The sequence below is a fragment of the Mercurialis annua genome, linkage group LG6, assembly GCF_937616625.2.
Source record: "Mercurialis annua linkage group LG6, ddMerAnnu1.2, whole genome shotgun sequence".
In the NCBI taxonomy this organism is placed as follows: Eukaryota; Viridiplantae; Streptophyta; class Magnoliopsida; order Malpighiales; family Euphorbiaceae; genus Mercurialis; species Mercurialis annua.
In genome coordinates, this window is record NC_065575.1 from 40,341,212 (window position 1) to 40,360,696 (window position 19,485).

At 33.1% G+C, this 19,485-nt stretch overlaps 1 protein-coding gene across 1 annotated transcript; it reads right to left on the reverse strand.

Moving 5' to 3' along the window:
- Nucleotides 1-47: 47 nt before the first annotated feature.
- Nucleotides 48-10,881, reverse strand: LOC126685698 (uncharacterized). The gene is made up of 27 exons (XM_050379624.2): nucleotides 10,568-10,881; nucleotides 10,246-10,495; nucleotides 9,982-10,148; nucleotides 8,815-8,931; nucleotides 8,529-8,675; nucleotides 7,571-8,253; nucleotides 7,207-7,331; nucleotides 6,982-7,073; nucleotides 6,585-6,798; nucleotides 6,419-6,467; nucleotides 6,124-6,272; nucleotides 5,975-6,045; nucleotides 5,730-5,903; nucleotides 5,528-5,599; nucleotides 4,484-4,585; nucleotides 4,312-4,401; nucleotides 3,149-3,224; nucleotides 2,946-3,042; nucleotides 2,785-2,854; nucleotides 2,502-2,681; nucleotides 1,859-1,981; nucleotides 1,691-1,774; nucleotides 1,344-1,528; nucleotides 1,088-1,226; nucleotides 938-997; nucleotides 586-690; nucleotides 48-470 (listed from the first exon to the last, which is right to left on the reverse strand). Exons 1-27 carry the CDS (start codon nucleotides 10,652-10,654, stop codon nucleotides 357-359), a joined length of 3,822 nt encoding a protein of 1,273 aa, XP_050235581.1. The 5' UTR covers nucleotides 10,655-10,881; the 3' UTR covers nucleotides 48-356.
- Nucleotides 10,882-19,485: the final 8,604 nt, after the last annotated feature.

Sequence of the window (19,485 nt, forward strand, 5' to 3'; positions counted from 1 at the left end):
GAAATTCCAAATGAAATAATTACATTTACAAGGCAAGAAGCAGAAACTAGAGTAAGAATGCTGCTTATTTGATTGATCAAAATTAGCATGTACAAGCAGGCTGATACATAAGACAGATGAAATTACGAGAAAGTAAGAGAGAGCGGGTGAGGGGAAGGGGAGCGGCATTGGCCAGATTATAACTTAGTCGACAGAAAAGAGAATGGCGTCAAAAAAGAAAAACCTATGTATGATACAATGGCGAATCCCATAATCGGAGGCCTCTATTCTATATTCACCTGCAGAGGTGATGAAGAATAATAAACTTTTAAAAACCCTCTCATGGATTGCTATACACAACACAAGCCATTATTTCTCTACATGAAGTAGCTCAGTGATTTCTTCTTTCTTGATCCGCCTTCTCCATACAGTTCATTCCACTGGAGGAGCTCATTCATATTGTTCGACTCTGATGACACACTCGCACACACCTTGACACAGTGAAATGTTACAAATATTACAAACATCCAAACAATTTGGAAAAGATATTCAGCAGCAATTTGCAGAAAATTAAAAAACGAATTCAAAAGAGCAAAGCATAAATACCTGCTCATGCGCAGATTTAAAATCCACCATCTTGAGAGGGCGAACGTCGGAACTGCTATACAATGTAGGTGGCAATCTGTTCTCAGCCAAAGCCAAACTTTTCTCCTGATATGTTTTTCCCCCAAGATAAATACAATATCAGCCATTTCCCCCAATAAAAAAAATGAAAACTCTATAATCCAACAGGTACATATGAAGACTTAGGAAGCAATCCAAGAGTTTGGAATTCTTGGCTTGCTAATAATAAAAGAAAAACACATATAACCAGTACAAAATTTAGCATCCATGGGTATCTTCGTGAAGCAAAAATACCAGTAAAATAACAAATGCATCTGAAAACTCATCAACCTACCTTCTTTTCTTTATCCAGTATCTCTCTGATGGGACAATGTGCTGCAGTCACACACAGATTCTGAAAAAAAAAAAGAGAAAAAGATTAGGACAAGAATAAAATTCATAGAAATGTCTTGGGTAAGGACAAGAAAGAGGTAGAGGAACCAACCTTTAGATCACTCCCAGAATAACCATCTGTCATATTAGCAACTTCTTCCAAACCAAAATCAGGTGCCAATTCCTCTTTCGCCAAGATAACCCTAAGAATTTTCTCTCTATTAGGTGCGTCTGGCAAATTGACCATCAATCTGCAGAAAATAGCTGTCATTCTCAGAAATTTTGGGAAAGTAGCCACCGTTCTAAATTTACATTATTCTTATTCTTGTTATCTTCAATTAAAGAAAACTATGAAAGAAGGCAGAAACCTTCGTGGAAGCCTCCTAATGACAGCCTCATCTAAGTCAAAAGGCCTATTTGTGGCAGCTAGTACTAATACTCGTTCTTTATCCTTTGTGCGCAAACCATCCCAGTTCACCATGAACTCGTTCTTCATTTTACGCATAGCCTCATGTTCTCCTGGATTTTCACGTCTTCCCAGCATGCTATCCACCTAAACAACAGCACAAAATGAATTCAAAAAAAAGTATAGAAGTTGTGAGAAAATAAGATATCAACATTGAATTGCATGTGATTATTCAAATGAAGAATATATCACATAGGATAATAATAATAAAACAAAAAGACACGTAATGAGCAGAAATATTGGACAAACCTCATCAACAAAAATAACACTGGGAGCTATTTTACTGGCTAAGGAGAAAACTGCTTTAACATACTTCTCGCCTTCACCAAACCACTGCAATTAACAAAGATTTAATGAATTTCAACTGGGTGCTCATGCAATGCTACAAATTTACAATATCAATTTACAAGCAAATACCTTTGAAGTAATACTAGACATAGATATGTTGATAAAGTTTGCACCCGCTTCCGTTGCAACAGCCTTAGCAAGCATAGTTTTCCCAGTACCAGGAGGACCAAAAAGCAATATTCCCTTGCAAGGCTGCAAAAGAAAACACTTGTTTTAAAAATATAAGAAACAGACAGATAAGCAAAAGGAAGGTCAGATAGGAAGGACAAGGGGTGAGCAAAATATTCGACCGACCAAACTTTCAGTTCCGTGATAAATTTGGGTTCAGTCAGAACAGTTTAGGGGAATTGAAAATTTTGGCTTTCGATTTTCGGTTCGGTTTAAGATTTTGGAACCGACCAAATAAACAGAATACTTGATTCTTCTTTTAATTTTTTAGTTTGTAATAATTATTCCTTTTTTTTTGGTTTTAACCGAACTGACTGAATTTTTAATTTTAACCAAACCAACTGAATTGCCAACTTATTTGGATCGGTTTTGAAGTTCTATTTTATTTTTGCAGTCGATTTGGTTTCAGTTAAGATGTAATTTGGTCGGTTTGGTTTTGACCATTTGGTCAATCAGTTAGTTCGATCTCCAGATTTTGGAGATATCAGTTCGGTTTTAGCCAAACCGACCAAATGCTGGGCAAACAAGGTATATCGCATTTAACCTTAGTCAGCTGTCCTTTGCAGAATAGTTCAGGCCTCTGTAAAGGGAGCATCACTAGTTCCTTTAAGGTGTCTTTCACATTTTCCAAAGCTCCAATGTCATCAAATGTCACTCCAATGTCAGTTGGAGGAATAACATCGGCCAAGAGTTTCTTCTCAAATTCATTCTCAGTGACCACATCCTGAAAATTCTTGATATCAGAATTTGGAGCAAATAGATAAATTAATATTTCTAGATTTCTCATAGAAGGGTAATAATACCCCAGAAAAATGGATGAACTTTACCTTCAATGATTTCTTCAAACTCTTGTTCTCACTTTGTAAACCTTGAAGAATGCTCAACCCGTACTTAATGCTGCAAAATAGACCATTAAAAGGAGTATGAAACAATAATGTCTTCGTAATCGCGGCTGAATATGGGCATGAAAGGGAAACAAAAATAGCACCTGTCGGTGGATATCGCAAGTTTAGCGTCCTTGATGGAAACTTCAGAACAATGCATAAAATGGTGACTTAAAGCCCAGCCTACGATTTTCTCTACACCTGTGAAGGATAAAAAATTCTAATATAAGTACGCGCTGCATTTATACGTAATTCATATCCATCCAAAGAAATATATCCAAAGAAAGCCGCAAGACATGACACTAACTTTCAGCTGTAAGGGCTTGATCTTTTATACAGAGAGTGTCGAGATCAGGGCAATTCAAACCAACTTTGCTGAGAACCTACATCAAATAAAAATCAAAATCAAAAAAGGAAAACGCTGAAAATAAAATCTAAAAGCACAACAGAACTAAATAAACCTGACATCGCAATCTACCTGGTCCGTAAAAACAAAAGATGACAGCAAAACAAAAAAAATAGAATATGATGTATATCTGCATTAGAAGCTACATAATAAAAAAATTAAGCCTAAATAAAGAACCTACAATTTTCTTGACACTCCCAACCTTCAAAATGTAACTTCAATCGAGTAACCAATTCAAATGGTAAATAATATGCCACTTGCCCCTTTTTTACTATTAGAGGTGTACCATGGTACGAGCATCCTACAACACAAAGTTCAAGTCTCTATCCATATTAATGTTAACCATCTTGGGTAACAAGAAGGTACATCTTATAATTGCTCCACACCAGTAGCCTAAATCAGGTTGCCAACTTCTAATAGTAAACAATGTGCCACATGCCTCCTTTTGTCCCTTTTTTTATTGGTTTATCAGTTTAAAAGTGATGATCTTGGGTAACAAGAAGGTACATCTTATAATTGCTCCACACCAGTAGCCTAAATCAGGTTGCCAACTTCTAATAGTAAACAATGTGCCACATGCCTCCTTTTGTCCCTTTTTTTTATTGATTTATCAGTTTAAAAGTGATGTAGTGATATAGTACGAGCATCTTAAGAACACAAAATTAACTCTCTCCACCACATGAAATTTTAGCAAACTTGGCTAACAAGAAGGAACATCAGATATCTCTTCCTTGTCATGAAACTCAGTAAACCAGAAATCAAATTACAAAACAAAAACATCAAGGCAAGCACAAAGAATTTGATGAAAATCAGCATGACATAGAAGCAGTTGAACCAAAGCTGCAATACATGAGCACATCAAAAGCTGATAGGATTTCTAATCAGTTAAATGCTTGTGATCAAGGTCTACATATATGCATGTAAATCACTTTTATTAAACCTACAGAATTTGAATCCATGCACATATCTTGGATATAGTCTAGCTGTGCCATTATCTTACAGGAAAGCTGAAATAAAACCAACTTCATTGATCATTGACCAATAAACTGGATCAATATACTAACCGAACGAATGCTAACAATGTTGGCCTGTTCTTTCAGGGTTTCAATATCACGCTCCAACTGCTGCTTCCAGTCCAATAGCAAAGCTTCATCCTGCCAGAATTCTCACAATGTAAGACATTTGCCAAAAAGTAAAAATTAGCATCAGATCATAAATGGACTGCAAGCTCAACACCTGAGGTAGCTGTATCGTCACTTTGTTAGGAAAAAGCCGAGAAAGCTGCTTCATAATTTTGGGAGTTTCCTTGCTCCTATCGTGAAGTCTACTCAAGTTATCCTGAAGTAGGAGAAATATTCAGATCAAATTGACCATAAAGGGCAATGAAGAACTATTAATGATAAGGAACACCATAAATAATAAAAATATAACCACTTTGAGATCTCCACAAATGCTTATCATGAAAGATTAGTACTACTAACTTACAGCTGCAGTTACCATGTATGTTAGGCACTGATGAAATGACATGATTACCATGAAGAAACAGAAATACTTAAAGACACACAGGCACGCGCACACACACAGAGAGAGAGAGGCAAATAGGACTTTCTTGAGTTGTTCAAGATCAACGAGTGTTTATTCTTCTACCTTAAGTTGTAGTAAATAACTAGACTGTAAGTGGAGTGAAGTAAGATGGGGTTTGCACGTCTCTGATGGCGGCTTTTAGGATTTCAGTCTTCAACTATTCTCTATGTGGTGGCGGTGGTGGCAACACCAGGAATGCCACTGCCCAGCAACATGTGCCCCACGACCAATCTCCCAGAGGATCCTTCTGATTCTAGAGCTTATTTGATAGTCTTGAGTATAAATTTAATACAGCACTTATAAATTTGTCATGAATTTTCTTATTATTGTGGGCTTAGGATCACTTTATAACTAAGAGGAGTCTGTTCATGGGATTTCATGCAACTCTGTCTACATTGTGAATTAATTGCTTATTCTACCAAGTGAAGAGAAAAACTACAGGCCATACTTTGGATGAGAATACAGTCCATTTATCAAAAACTGTGTATCTTCTACATCACAAGATATCATGCCCACTACTTATCACCAAAACAATCATAAATAAGAATTCAGATCCCGTGTGGACAATCAAAATTTTAAAAGCCTTCAAACATCAACCTGTCTATTTGATCATGATGCAAGAAATAGCAGCAAAATTGTGATAGTCAAGCATACAAGAGAATAAGTAAGAACTAATACTCAAAAAGTTTAGCATACCGGAAATGCAAGATCAAGTAAAGCAGTATGGTTGCTCCCAAACTTTGTAAATAGAAAACCACCAGGCTGGGACTGAAAAAAAATGACGAAGTCACAAGAGGTGTTACATTGAGAATATTGCATCAAAGAGAGAAGATTAAGAGGGAGAATAAAAAACAGAATACTTAAAAGAACAAACAGAACAGAATTGTAGGCTGCTTACCTTCTCCTTTCGATTGTCCATTTGTGTATGTGAACCAATCACAATAATTCTGTCAGGTAAATTGTCAAGCTTACTCTTCAATGCAGAATATGCATCTTGATTCCCCACCATAGATTTTTCTATGTCTTTCACAAACAATATCAAAGGCCTACTTTTACTTTCATTTAAGGCAACCTATGAACATCAGAAAATTTAGCTCAGCACCTAAGATTATAAAAGAGAAACAGTATACAACCAGCAAGCACCTCAAAGAGTTCATTGACAGCAAGCTTGTCGACATCTTCACCTCCAGGACCATCCAAGCGTAGTGTATTAGCTGCATTGTTACAGATGAAGTCGATAATCGAAGAAATTAAAGGAGGTACAAAAACTACAAGCGGTTCTAGAATAATACCAGAACAAAAAAAACCATGGTCTTCTTCACAGAGGCCACCAAGGTCATTGCCATCTGGGATAGACCTATCAAATCTAACCCCAATCTTTGAGGCTCTATTTTCTTCAAAAGGAAGGACTACCTTGCCTCGAAAACCAGTGGAAGGCCCCCTTTGAAGATAAATATACAATTAGTAGAGAATAGTACAACATTTGGCATAAACCATATGAGATCATAAATTACAAAATTAACCAGGAGTTATTCAAGCCACAAGAGAACTTTTAAGAAACATAAATCAATATTAGAAAATAAAAACCTTAAAGGATTGTGCAAAGAAGGTAATCCAGTGAACTTTACTCTATCACCTGCAAAATTACAATTGAAGTTAAGGATAGGTACACCAATATGGCAAAAAGTGGAAGTCAAAACGTCCAATAAGCCTCTATAAACGTATGAGATATCTGCTATAGAAATGCACATGCCTTCTCTGAATGTATAGTTTTTGGACGATGCAGTAGAAGTCTCTGGCTTTGGCAAACCGAAGCTTAAGGTTGAACCACCAGTAATATCAGCCTCAACGCTGGATGTTGGTTTTTTATGATGAAAAGCTGCCTGCACAGCTCTTTTAGCAAAAAGGGATGCTCTTTCAGGCTTCGAACTTTCTTTCACAGCCTCGGTTTCTTTTGGCAATGATCCCTGAAGTTATGAGAAAACAGTATCGAATCAATACCCTAAAATCTACACAGATTCACTTATCAAATTAAAAAAGCAAGCTTGCTAACGCTTCAGAATTAAATCAATTGAGAAATATTCTAAATTACAAAAATAAAAAATATAAAAAAAAATAACCAGAACCAAAGAGACCTAAAGGAAGCTTACACCGGGCAAAAGAAGTGAATCAATGATTAGCAGCCTAACACTATTGTCTTTGGCAAGTGCCTTAACCAGAGTCTCCTGATATATTTCTGACCCTGCATAAAATTCCATAATTATGAAAAATACATAAATAGTACAAACATCAACTAAATTGAGATATAGCAAATGCTGAAACAATTAAATAAAAAAGCCTGCGAATATTTAGAAGCAAATAAAGAGAGTAACTACCTGCAGGGCCGGACAATAATATCCGTGGGGAAAGGGTAGGAAGATCAGAAGATAACTTTGGAACTTTTTTATCACACTTCAAATGAACAAATGCAGCACCAGTCAAAAGCTTCTTTGTTGTATCACTGCAAAATGCTCAGCATCAGAAAAGGAAAATTCAAATCAACAGCTAAATAAAGCCAAAGAGGCAAAATAGTTACTCCAGTCTCCACCCAAATAAATCCAGACAAAACAGAGAAAATTGGTTATCCACCGTATTAAAAGTGCGACATATAGATGAGATGGAACTGTAATGAGGGAAAATCAAATGCATTGCTACAACGATCATGTAAAACAAACATAAAACAGCCAACAAGAAGGGCACCTTAAGAAGTATGGGAATTGGTCAAATGAAACATCAATGCTCTCAGGATTTATAAGTCCCTGTAGTAAACTATCTTTATATGCCTGTCGTCTGGTAGACATCAGTATTGTCGGAGGATCTAGATCCTTGAGAAGTTCTATTATTTCCCGTTGCTCATCAAGTATTTTGGATATGCTACCAGTTAGATCCAATTCAGAAGAACCCGCAAGTATCTGAAAAAGTGGCCTTAGTTCATAGGCCGATCCAGCAATCTTTCTGCTTGCTACGCCTGTCGAAGCATCCAATCCGAGAGTACCAAATTTTGGTTTTTGACCAGCAATAGAAGCTGGAACAACAGTTTTTCCTCTTGAAGGAGTGCCAGCCAATTCACTATTATCTGTGCTATCCTTCATGTCAACTTCTGGAATGCAATCATCAGTTGCTCCACATCCAGAAGGTACAGTAGAAATCTCTGTGCTCTGCTGCATATCCTCACCTGCTTTGCCAGAGGGAGATAGTAGTGATAAATCCTTTTGACAATCATCTGACAATGAGGCTAGTATTGTTGCCCCTGCAAAAGCTGATGGATCCCTGGATCGTGCCTCAATATGAATCCCTTTTAGTGGAGCACCTCGGGCTTCTAAGATATTTACTGAAGGTATACCTGGAGCGCTTAAGCTATTATCTGTAAGTTGCTGAAATATCTAATGTTTCCATTAAGGAACTTATTGTGATTTATAAAAGCTAACCAGTACTTAAGTCGGACAGCATAAAAGAATCAAATGTCATTAAACTGCAGCATTGCATCAGAAATTTTCAAAATTTTATCTTCACAATATTCAAGTAAAACCCATAAAATTAATCACCTATCATGACACCGGAAAGCAAATTATATTTCTTTCTTGAACATAAAATGGTGACACGACCAACATATGTTAAAAGTGCCAACAGTAAACACTGTGAAGAGGGAAAAGGATACATAAGCATGTTTCCCAGAAGAGCTGAAAATCAATTCATCGCCTCCATATATAACTTTTATACACTGTTTCGGTAATAGTTTGCCATTTACTTGGACTGCTCCCTTACCCCCTGTTACTTCCAACAAGGCAGCTGGTGTACCTCCATTCTACACAGCGTGATTATAAGAACATTTAACCAAAACTTAAACCATTCTTGTAAAAAATATAATAGAAAAAAAATTAGATAGTAAATTTGTTTGAAAAAAATCAGAACACGGGAGTATCATAAAGTGCAGAGATTGATACCTCTATTTGTTTCAGTTTACATAAAGTGCCACTGATAGATGAATCATTAAGAACTAAATCACAATTACGGCTTTGACCAACAATGAAAGGAGTACCGCGCATTTCCTTGTGAGGGTACTGGAATAAATGAACCACACAAAAGAGCATTAGAAAAGTCGGCAACTTAATCCCAGCTCAGAGAAGTAAACCATAAATGCAAACAAGCAAAACACTTACGATTGTATAGCATTATTTTGCAAGACAAACAATAAGTATCATTTTCATTCATCTTAATCAAGGGACTGATAAACCATGAAACCAACTTTCATAGGTAATCTCATTCGACAATCACAAACTGCCGAACTAAAATAAGCATATTTACGGACATAATCAATCAACTCCCCCACGGAATTCTGTTTAATCCAACCATTCCTAGGTGCAAATTGGCAAACTTAAACTCCTCAATATACAGCAACTAGAGCCTCAATAGACAAGCTTTCCCACCAATTATCCAAACATTTTATATTCCACACAAGAACGAGGTCTCACTTTACAAGAACGTAAATCCCCTCATGAGAAAAGTAAAAGCAACCTCCCACCGATTCTCCCAATTGCAACAATAATATAGAACAATATCGAGAATGACATGTCTCACGCAAAACAGGCACTCAAAACCTGCATGACCGCCACGCCGGATCACCAAAAGAAGACGCATCTCTAACCAAGAATCTTTTCTCAGTCTCACATTGCATACGAATATTCAATCTTATGTAGTATTCTAAATCCATATCCTCTAAATCATCAACATTCTATACTTTACTCATAGACCCGGCCAATCAGAAGTTAATAAAGTTACATATTTTTTTCTACATTCTGATTTCCTAGTTTCTAATTAGGTTGGATCCATGTATTTTGAACTGGGTAAGTAAAAAAATTCCGTTATCAGTAAATTACTAAGGAAACCCAATATCAAAGATAAAATATAATCAACTAGTAGCTAATTAAAATAAACCAATTCCTATGCAATAAGAGGAAGTTGAAAGTATGAGCATGAAGTAGGAAAAAGAAGCAAACTTTAAAATGTATAATCTCATTTCTAGTAATTCATTAAAGATTTTAGAACCTGCTCGCTCTATAAACACCAGATAAAATTAACAAAAACAAATTAAAAAAAAAAAAAGAACCCACCAGGGAGCACTCTGAAAGCAGCTTGCCCCATGCAACCTTTTCACTCGGTCTAACAGACTTCACTACAGCAGATTTCAAGGGGGCGGCTTTCGTCGATCGCTTCTTTGCCCGAGTCAGAGCAGCACCAAGAACCTTCGATATCTCACAATTCATAGCAGCAGTTTCACCTAAACCCCAAATTAAAACACACACAACAAAAATTACAAAACAGGACATGCAATTAATCAAGAATTTGAAAAAGAAAGTAAAGATCTTTAATATTACCCAAAGGCAATGGTGACACTAAACCCTCCCCATCAGCATCCGGAGATTTGTCCGAATCACCACCAAGACCCGGTTTTGCACCCACTACTAAATCCGGATCAGCCGATTCCAAGTCGGGTTCTCTAGGTAGCTCCTCCGATTCTTTAACCGGACTCAAAGTCTCGATCGGAACGTCCACCGTTTCATCATTCGTCGACGATGATGCCTCCGTAACAGCCGCCGCCGCCGTTGCAACAGCAGACACAGCCCCCTAGGGTTTTAAAAATCAAGAAATGAAAAATCAAAACTTCAAAGAAACACATGAAATTAAAAAAAAAAAAACCTTAGATCTTTTAGACGAAGAAGAAGACGGCGAGGGGGAAGGGAGCGGTCGCTTGCCGGAAGAAGAGCTACGTCTGGTTTCAACCATGTTAAATTCTCGGTCGGTGACCGGAGATTAGTCTCTGTTTCTGATCTAAACGGGAAGATTTGTTGAGGAATTGTTAAATTCTTTGGTTGGTTTGGTCGAGAGAGAGATGATTGAAGAGAGATCAAATTAGGATTTTAACATTGGATTTGGTTCTTATATATATATAATTTTTTATCATATTAATTAAATTTTTGAATTTCTTGAGGATTTTTTTTGTTTTTTTAACTCTAATTGGAAAAGCGGTGGCCCTGCAAAACAGACGCTCTGGTTGGTTTGGTTTTGATTTTGGTTGGGTGGAATTTATGTGAATGTGAATTTTGGTTTAATTTCATTTCGGTCTTTTTAAATAAAAGAGTATAAAAACTTTTCCAATAATTAATGATAGATTTTCAACTTTTTATTAGATTTTTTTTTTAAAGTATAAAATTAAATAATTTTTTTATCTGTAAACATTACTCATTTATTCTATTAACTAGTACGAAACTCTCACTTTGCTTCGGGTGATATTAATTTTTTTATTTTAAAACAATTTGAATACTATAATAATTATTTATGCAGTTTTGGAATATTAAGAACACAAATGTTATTAATAAAATTATTAAAATTATAATTAAAATTTGTAACATTATACATATTATTTCCATTACAATATTGAAAAACACTTCAAATTAAATGATACTTTTAAAGGAGATTCATCACCGGTAAGTTGAAGAGATTGACAAATTCCATAAAGTGTTGCTAGAAGAAATCAGCTACAATTGAAAAACTGTTAAAGTTGCAAAGAGTGGATTCGGAGTGTCTTTCTTACTAATTTTAAAAAAAAAATTAGATTGATAAAATTGCGTCATTATGAAAGTTAAGGTATAACAATTAGGACGCAGTCTTTCGATTCTTGTTCCTTTCTGTTTCTGAATCTGAAAACACCAGTTCTATCCTAATCATTTGTAACTCATAAAGTGGTTCAGGAAAATAAAATGGAATCTGTAATAAATAAATAAAGTGATAATGCGTTTTAAAAAATAGAAATACATTATTAATTTTTATATGTATAATCTGTAATCTATAAATATTGCAAGAGTTAATAAAGATAGAACATAATACAAAATAAAAACTAAAAAAGAAATTTTTTTGATGACAAATTAAACATACTAATGAACAATAATTAAAACTAAACACAATTTCATTTTGAATTGTTTTTTATAGACTTTATTTTTTAAAAATAAAATAAATTATGCAGCAAAAACAAATTGTAAAGTGAATATATATAGTAAAGAAAGTTGTTTTGTAACCGTATATAGTCGTTAATTATTTTAAATTTGTTAGATAAAAAACAACGAAGTTAATTATAAAATAAATGATATAAACTGTATACTGAAAACAAATAGTAAAGAGAAAAATATAGTCATTTTATTAATTTTATATAGTCATAAATTATTTTAAATTTTATTAAATTCGTTAGATAAAAAATGAAGTTAATTATAAAAAAGTAAAAATATGGATATAATCTCAAAAACATAATAAGGATATCAGTTTTTAAATAATCTAAGTTAATTTAATAAAACTAATTAAAAATGACCCAAATTAATCAATAAAGTGATCAATGATCAACCTTATATGAGAAAAAAAAATACTATTTTTAAAATTTTGAAAATATATCATCAAATGTAATAAATTTTATGGAATTCTACTATTTTAGTATAAAATTTGCTCTCAACTAATATTTAGTGATGAAAATAATCGAGGACATAAGTCTTTATATCTAAATAGTATGGAACATCGCATTGTTTTGAGAAAATTATGTCAAAATGTAAATATATCATGAAGTCAAACAACGTGCATGAAATAAATACTTAATAATTTTTTAACAAAATATACATAATTAAAATTTAATTATAATATACATATCAAATGCGTTTTAATGAAATTTGTCAGAAATGTATAATACAATTTGATAGGAATTGTAGATGCGATAGAAAACAACATGCTATATCATTGAAATAGTTATAATTATTTATTAATACGAATTGTAGTATAATTTATCTAATTTATTTTATAAAATAAGGCATAAAATTTAATAAAATACAAAACAATAATCAAATTTATATTAAAATAAACTCTACAACTTATTGGCAGTAGACATGTAACAGAAAAATAACTTATTTAAGTACTAAAATAATGAGTAATTAATATATTAATAAAATTCAGCATTATTTAACCACTAAAAATGCAATGTGTTATTAAATATATAATGTATTATTTTTAAGGCTAATGTCGACGCTGCGGTGTACGTCGGAGGAGAGAGGGTGGGCATCGGGATAATATCTAGAAATTCCCAGGGTATTATTATCCAAGCCAGATATGTGAAACTGGATGGCAGCTACAGTCCCAGAATGACGGAAGCAATGGGTATTAGAGAGCCGTTGAGTTGGCTTAAAGGGACTCGTAATTTCATTGTTGAGTCGGATACGATGGAGGTGGTGCTCAAAGTTCGAAACCCGAGTTCAATTGATGCAGATTTTATTATTGAGGATTGTGTTGAGCTAGCGAACCAGTTTACTAATGTTTTATTTATTTGTGTGAAGTGATTTGTGAATTAGGCCGCACATGTGTTAGCGCAAAAAGTCTGTTTCATGCCGGTCATCAAAAGTGGTTTTGTCAATTTCATGAATTTCTCACCTCTGTAACTGTTTTGGATTATTTTAGATGAAAGTCCGCTTATTTTCAAAAAAAAAAACAAAATTATCTTTACATAAAGTTTTTATTTGTTAACGATCTGTCAGTCCACGTATGCACATAACGTATTGGTGGCAGTTTGGTAAATAGAAAATGAAAACTAATCATTATGTAAAGACAAAAATGTAGAGAAGTGTAAATTTATATTGGCTTTTTTGAAATTATATACAAAACAGGTAGGCATTTGTATGGTGTGTATCCGTAAATTACCAAATGACCATCCAAAACACAAAAATATAAAGAAAAATGAAAGGGGCATAAAGGAGAAGTGAAGTTACTGTACAATGTACAGTGTTTTCACTTCTCTTTTATATGTTTTATATAGATAATTAATTATATTTTAAAAGACAATTATCTTTTATAATTAGAATTTTTCTTATAAAAAAATTATATATTATTTATTTAATTTTAATTTTATTAAATAAATAAATAAAGGTTTATTAGCTCAATCACAAAGCCATAGAAAAGTTAAAGAAAATCAATCAAATTTACCAAAAAAATAGTAAATTACGAAAGACATCATTCTTTGAATAGACAAATCCTTAATTAGTGTCTTTGTAATTCTCGACCGCCTTGCAAACCGATATGAAAACCATCGAGTTTACCTCTATAAACTCTTTTATTTCTTGCTTTTTACGGTCTCAGTTATTGTTAAAAACAAATCGTTTTCTATAAAACACGATACGTCTATTCATAAAAAAAACAAAAAACATGATACCACTTGTGAGAAAGCGAATCCCAAAATTGGAAAAACTTAAGCAAAGTATTCGGCATAACTGACAGAATAATTATTAGAATTTTGTATGTTATTTATTTGATTGGTTAATATTTAGTTTTCAATATATTATTATTTATTATTTATTTTAATTTTTCATCAATCGTTTTTTTTTCCATCTATTTTGACATCACATATTCTGTTCAGCAACTTAGTCAATATGTCAATTCTCCTTGTCAAGCTCATTGGATGCTGTTTTGCATCTTGTCAGATACTAAAAAGGATGTCCCTTTACTGTTATGTTATATTCAGCCAACTCTTCTCTTGTTTTGCAAGCTTTTAGTGATGCAGACTGGGGGTCATGCATTGATATAAGAAAATCCTTAAAAGGATATTGTGTTTTCTTGGACACTTCTCTTATTTTTTGGAAAAACAAGAAATATACCACTGTTTCCAGGTCTTCTGCTGAAACTAAATATAAAAGCCTTGTTGCTTTTGAGTGTGAATTACAGTGGATCTTACATTATAGGAGATTTTAACATTTCCATATCTACTCCTATTCCTTTTTAGTGTGACAATAGAGCTGCAATTCACATCGCTGTTAATCTTGTCACATTGACTGTCATCTTGTCAAAAATCTCGACAAAGCAAGATTCATTCAGCCCCTTCATGTTCCAACCAAGATCAAAAGGCAAACATCTTCATAAAGGCTCTCTCAGCTCCTCAGTTCACTAAGCTTCTCTTTAAGTTAGGATTGTATGACATTCATTAATCTCCAACTTGGGGGGGGGGGGGGCATTGACGAAGCCATCCCAAAATTCAGATAGGGCACAAATTCAATCTAAAAAAAATTAAAATATCATAACACGAAAAACATAACTAAAATATATAATTACTAAATTTTTTAATGTAAAACAAAACGGCAAGTTAAAGTCGCATTATGTAAAATGTATCCATTTTTTTATTTAATTTAAAAATCTTCTTAATTTTCCACTTAAAATATTAATGATTTTTTTACGAGTAGTTTTTTATATACAATAATTAATCATTATATAATCAATTTAAATTAATTCTAAATTATAATTATAATTTTTTTAATTAAAAGTTTAAGTACCTTCAAACCAAAGTCCGATGAGTGGTGTTGAATTTTTCAGATTAACAAAAGAGGATTCAAAAAAAAATTAGTCAAATTGTTGAGTTGCAAATGCACATCATGTATATTTTCGTAGAAATTAACTTTTCGTATTCGAAAAAGGTTTAAAAATTAAGACCATATTTTTGAATAGAAAATACTTAAAATTTTAGAATTAGAATTTAATTTAAATAGGGATTATGTAATCTAAGAATTTTTTTAAGTTGATCTATATAAAAATTAAAATGTACTATACATTTTAATTTATTACATGTCTGTTTTAATTAATATTTTAAACTAACTTAAAATATACATTAAGTTTTGTTATAAAATAAATTCTTTTTATGTCATATTTTTTTATTAAGTGAAATATGACTAACATATTAGTAAAGTTGCAACAAACCTAAAAATTGAACTAGTTTAAATTAAAAACAGAAATTATGTGAGGTAGGGCCCAGGCCATACCTGGCCCTACCTTGCATCCTTCCTGAGGGAGGGGGGGGGGGGCTAATACGATTTCTCCTATGATGCTAGTCCTCACCATAACCAACAATGGTCCTCTCTTCAGTTTGCCTTCTCTACTTTGTCTAGCTTGAAGTTTGTTACTGACATTTTCGTTAATAAAGAATCTCATCAGCAAACGCTCCAACATTCTCTCTTTCTATCCTTTTATTATGCTGACCTCATTTTTAGATTCTGTTTGTAACAAATTCGTCAGTGTAGCCATTTTCGTTTTCAATTAACTACTACTACTTCTAAATTATAATCTATAACCAAATTGCTAGTCCGCTCTTAAATCAACTAATAAAATACAATAGTCTATAACTAGGGGTGTACATGGTTTATTTTGACCGGTTTATCATTGATATTTTAGTTAAAACCAATTATACTGGTTTGGCAAGTTTCCAAACCAAAATCAAATCAGATAGATTATAAACCAGTAAAATTGGTTTGGTTTGGTTTGATAAATTTTTCTATAAAACCAGTTCAAACCATCATCAAATAATTATTTACTTATCATGTAAATTTAAAAATTTAATAATTTACAATTATTTATTCATCATAAAAAAATATTATATCTACATAATAAATTATAATAATGACTATCATATGAAAAAAATATTATAAAACTTTTATATAATAAATTTATACATTTTATTAATATGATATCTTAATATTATAGAAATATAACATTTATGTCGATAATAAATATACAGATATTAAAATTGTAAATAATAATAGTCATTTCTTCAAATGATATTTAAATATATTATTTTATCAAGTACAGATTTAAAAAATAGTGATAAATTTTTTACTTTTAAGTTAAATATCTATTATTCTAATTAAAAATATGTATATATGTATATATATTGGTTTGGTTTGGTTTGATTTATGTTGGTTTACAATTTAAAACCACAAACCAGACCAATAAATAATTTTTTCTATTTTTTAAACCGAAATCGAACCAATAATCTTCTAAACCATAATATTTGGTTTGGTTTGATTTGGTTGGTTTGAATTCTTTATGTACAACCCTATATATAACTATATAAACAACAAATTAAACATTAGTCAAGAGAATAAAAACCAAACCAAAAATATAAGGCCAAACCTTTCATGAAAATTTTAAAAAAGTCCAAACCTTTCAATTTTATTCAATTTATCCTGAAACGCATGATTCCTTTCAAATATGTCCAACTACACAATTTTGCTTATGTGGCACTGATGTGTGGCATATGCCACATGAGAAAAATTGTGTAGTTGGATATTATTGAAACAAAATCATGCGTTTCGGGACAAATTGGAAAAAATTGAAAGGTTTGAACTTTTATGAAAAAAAATAAAAGGTTTGGCCTTTTTTGTCATTTGGCCGAAAAACAATGGCAAATTTTTCCTCCACATTCTGCATATTATTCATATTATCAGCTTTTATCTTCCTCCTCTCCACATTCACTGCAATCTCTGATCAAAGCCTCATCTTGGTCCCAACCAACCGTTGTCAAGGCTCGTTAGCGAGTGCATGATCGGAGATAAATTCGAGATGGATTCTAAGATCAACCGGCAGATATTGGCGCTACTCAGTATATAAGCTATAGATCATTACAGAGAAACACAATACCTTGTTCACAAAGAGGTGCATTCTACTATAACTGCCAACCAGGAACTGAGGCCAACTTGTATAATCGCGGTTGCAGCGCCATAACTCGTTGTCGGAGCTAAGAGGTTTATGTTGGAAGCTTTTTGCTTGAAGATAGTATGAAGATTGATTATGTTTTGTTTGATACATATATAAGTTTTTGTAATAGAACATTGATGATTATTCTGATATAAGGATTAAGAAATTTGTTTCTCTGATTATATTAGATAATGAACGAAGGATCACTTTACTCCCTCAACTTGGCATAAAGTATCAAAAACGTTCAAATTGAGAAAAGTGGATCACTTTTACTCTGAACTTGGCAAAATTGGTACAAAAATCCCCTCCCACTCTCACCCAAGAGAGTGAAACACACTCTCTGGTTTTAGTGGTGGTTTTTTATAGCAAAAGATTTAAAATGATCCTAATTTTTTTAACATTGCATAAATTAGTCCATAATAATTAACAAAAATTAATTTTAAAACCTTACATATCAAAATTATATTAACTAAAAATATAAAGGATCTTTTTGTATTTTTTACAAAAAAAATCAATTTTTTTAACTATGATGAGCAGTTGTCGGGAAATTTTTCCAGCAACTGATCATCATCATCTCTTATAGAGACGACGAGCTCGCTCTGTGATAGATGAAGCTCATCATCTCTATGAGAGATGAGTTCGTCTCTGACAAAGACGAAGAGCTTCGTCTTTGACAAAGACGAGGTCGTTGTCTCTGTCAGAGACGAACTGAGTTTGTCTCGAACCCATTTATGGGTTCACAGATCTGGGTTCGTCCGTCTTTGCAGAGATACAAACTCAATTCATCTCTCAGATGAACTAAGTTCGTATCTTAAAAGAGACGGACTCAGTTCGTCCCTCAGCAGCTTCCGCTGGTGTTTTGGGCGGTGGCGAGTGGTGTTTTGGACGGTTGTTGATGGGTTTGGGCGGTGGTTGATGAGTTTTGGATGGTGGTTGGTGGAGATGGAGGAAGAGGGATAGTGGCAGTGGTGGTGTAAAAAACACGATGGATTTATCGTTTTTAAAATTTAAATTAAATTTTTAATTAAATTAGATTAATTAGGGTTAAAAGATTAAGTTAATTAGAGTTAAATAGAGTTAATTATTTTAAATTTAGAATCTCTCTCCAATTAAGGTGTCACATCAGCATAGAGGTGCTTTTGAACCGGTTTTGCTGATAAAGCGGCCGATGAGGATGTGGACACCGACGTGGATGATCAACCTTTGGAAGTTCGTGATTATGAAGAAGTGGGGCCAAGTGAGGGTGTGTCTGTCTTGGTTATGGGTGTGTAGGTCACAGATGAAGTGAATAATGCTGAATTTAGCCCGTAGTTTTTTGTGTTGTAGTTTTTGGGTTTGTTTGATAAGAACAGAATTGTGAATGAATTTTTTTTTTATCTCAGGGATTTGCCCTATACTTTGTTTTTATTCTAGTGTCCGTGTGTTGCTTTGATGTTTATCTGTTTCTATGCAGATCGTTCTGACTCTAAATTTTTTCTTTTGTTGTTATAGCTTTGTATAATTGTTCTTGTTGTTAATCTCAGAGAAGGCTATAGCCTTGTGGATTTTTTTTTTTTTATGCTAGGAGAAGGTCATAGCCTTCTATATTTTTTCTTGATTTTATACTCAGAGGAGGCTATAGCCTTGCATATTTTTTCTTGCTCTTTTGCTTGGAGAATGACATAGCCTTGTGTACTTTTCTTGTTTTTATGCTCGGAGGAGGCTATAGCCTTCTATATTTTTTCTTGTTTTTTTGCTTGGAGAAGCCATAGCCTTGTATACTTTTCTAGTTTTTATGCTTGGAGGAGGCTATAGTATTCTATATTTTTTCTTACTTTTTTGCTTGGAGAAGGCCATAGTCTTGTATATTTTTCTAGTTTTTATGCTCGAAGGAGGCTATAGCCTTCTATATTTTTTCTTGATTTTTTTCTTGGAGAATGCATAGCCTTTGTATACTTTTCTTGTTTTTTTTCTCGGAGGAGGCTATCGCCTTCTATATTTTTTCTTGCTTTTTTACCATTGCATATTTGGTGTTTTTCTGTTCTCACGCGTTATATTTATTGTGTTTTTCTGTCTTATTTTCTTTAAGTACTTTC

What these genes read in the sequence shown, in the direction of transcription:
- LOC126685698 (XM_050379624.2), bottom strand. Translation starts at nt 10,654, where the DNA reads ATGGTTGAAACCAGACGTAGCTCTTCTTCCGGCAAGCGACCGCTCCCT. An exon ending in AAACTATACATTCAGAGAAG is followed by an intron (nt 6,468 to 6,584) that starts GCATGTGCATTT and finishes GTAATTTTGCAG; the next exon opens with GTGATAGAGTAAAGTTCACT. An exon ending in ATTAGGAGGCTTCCACGAAG is followed by an intron (nt 1,227 to 1,343) that starts GTTTCTGCCTTC and finishes TATTTTCTGCAG; the next exon opens with ATTGATGGTCAATTTGCCAG.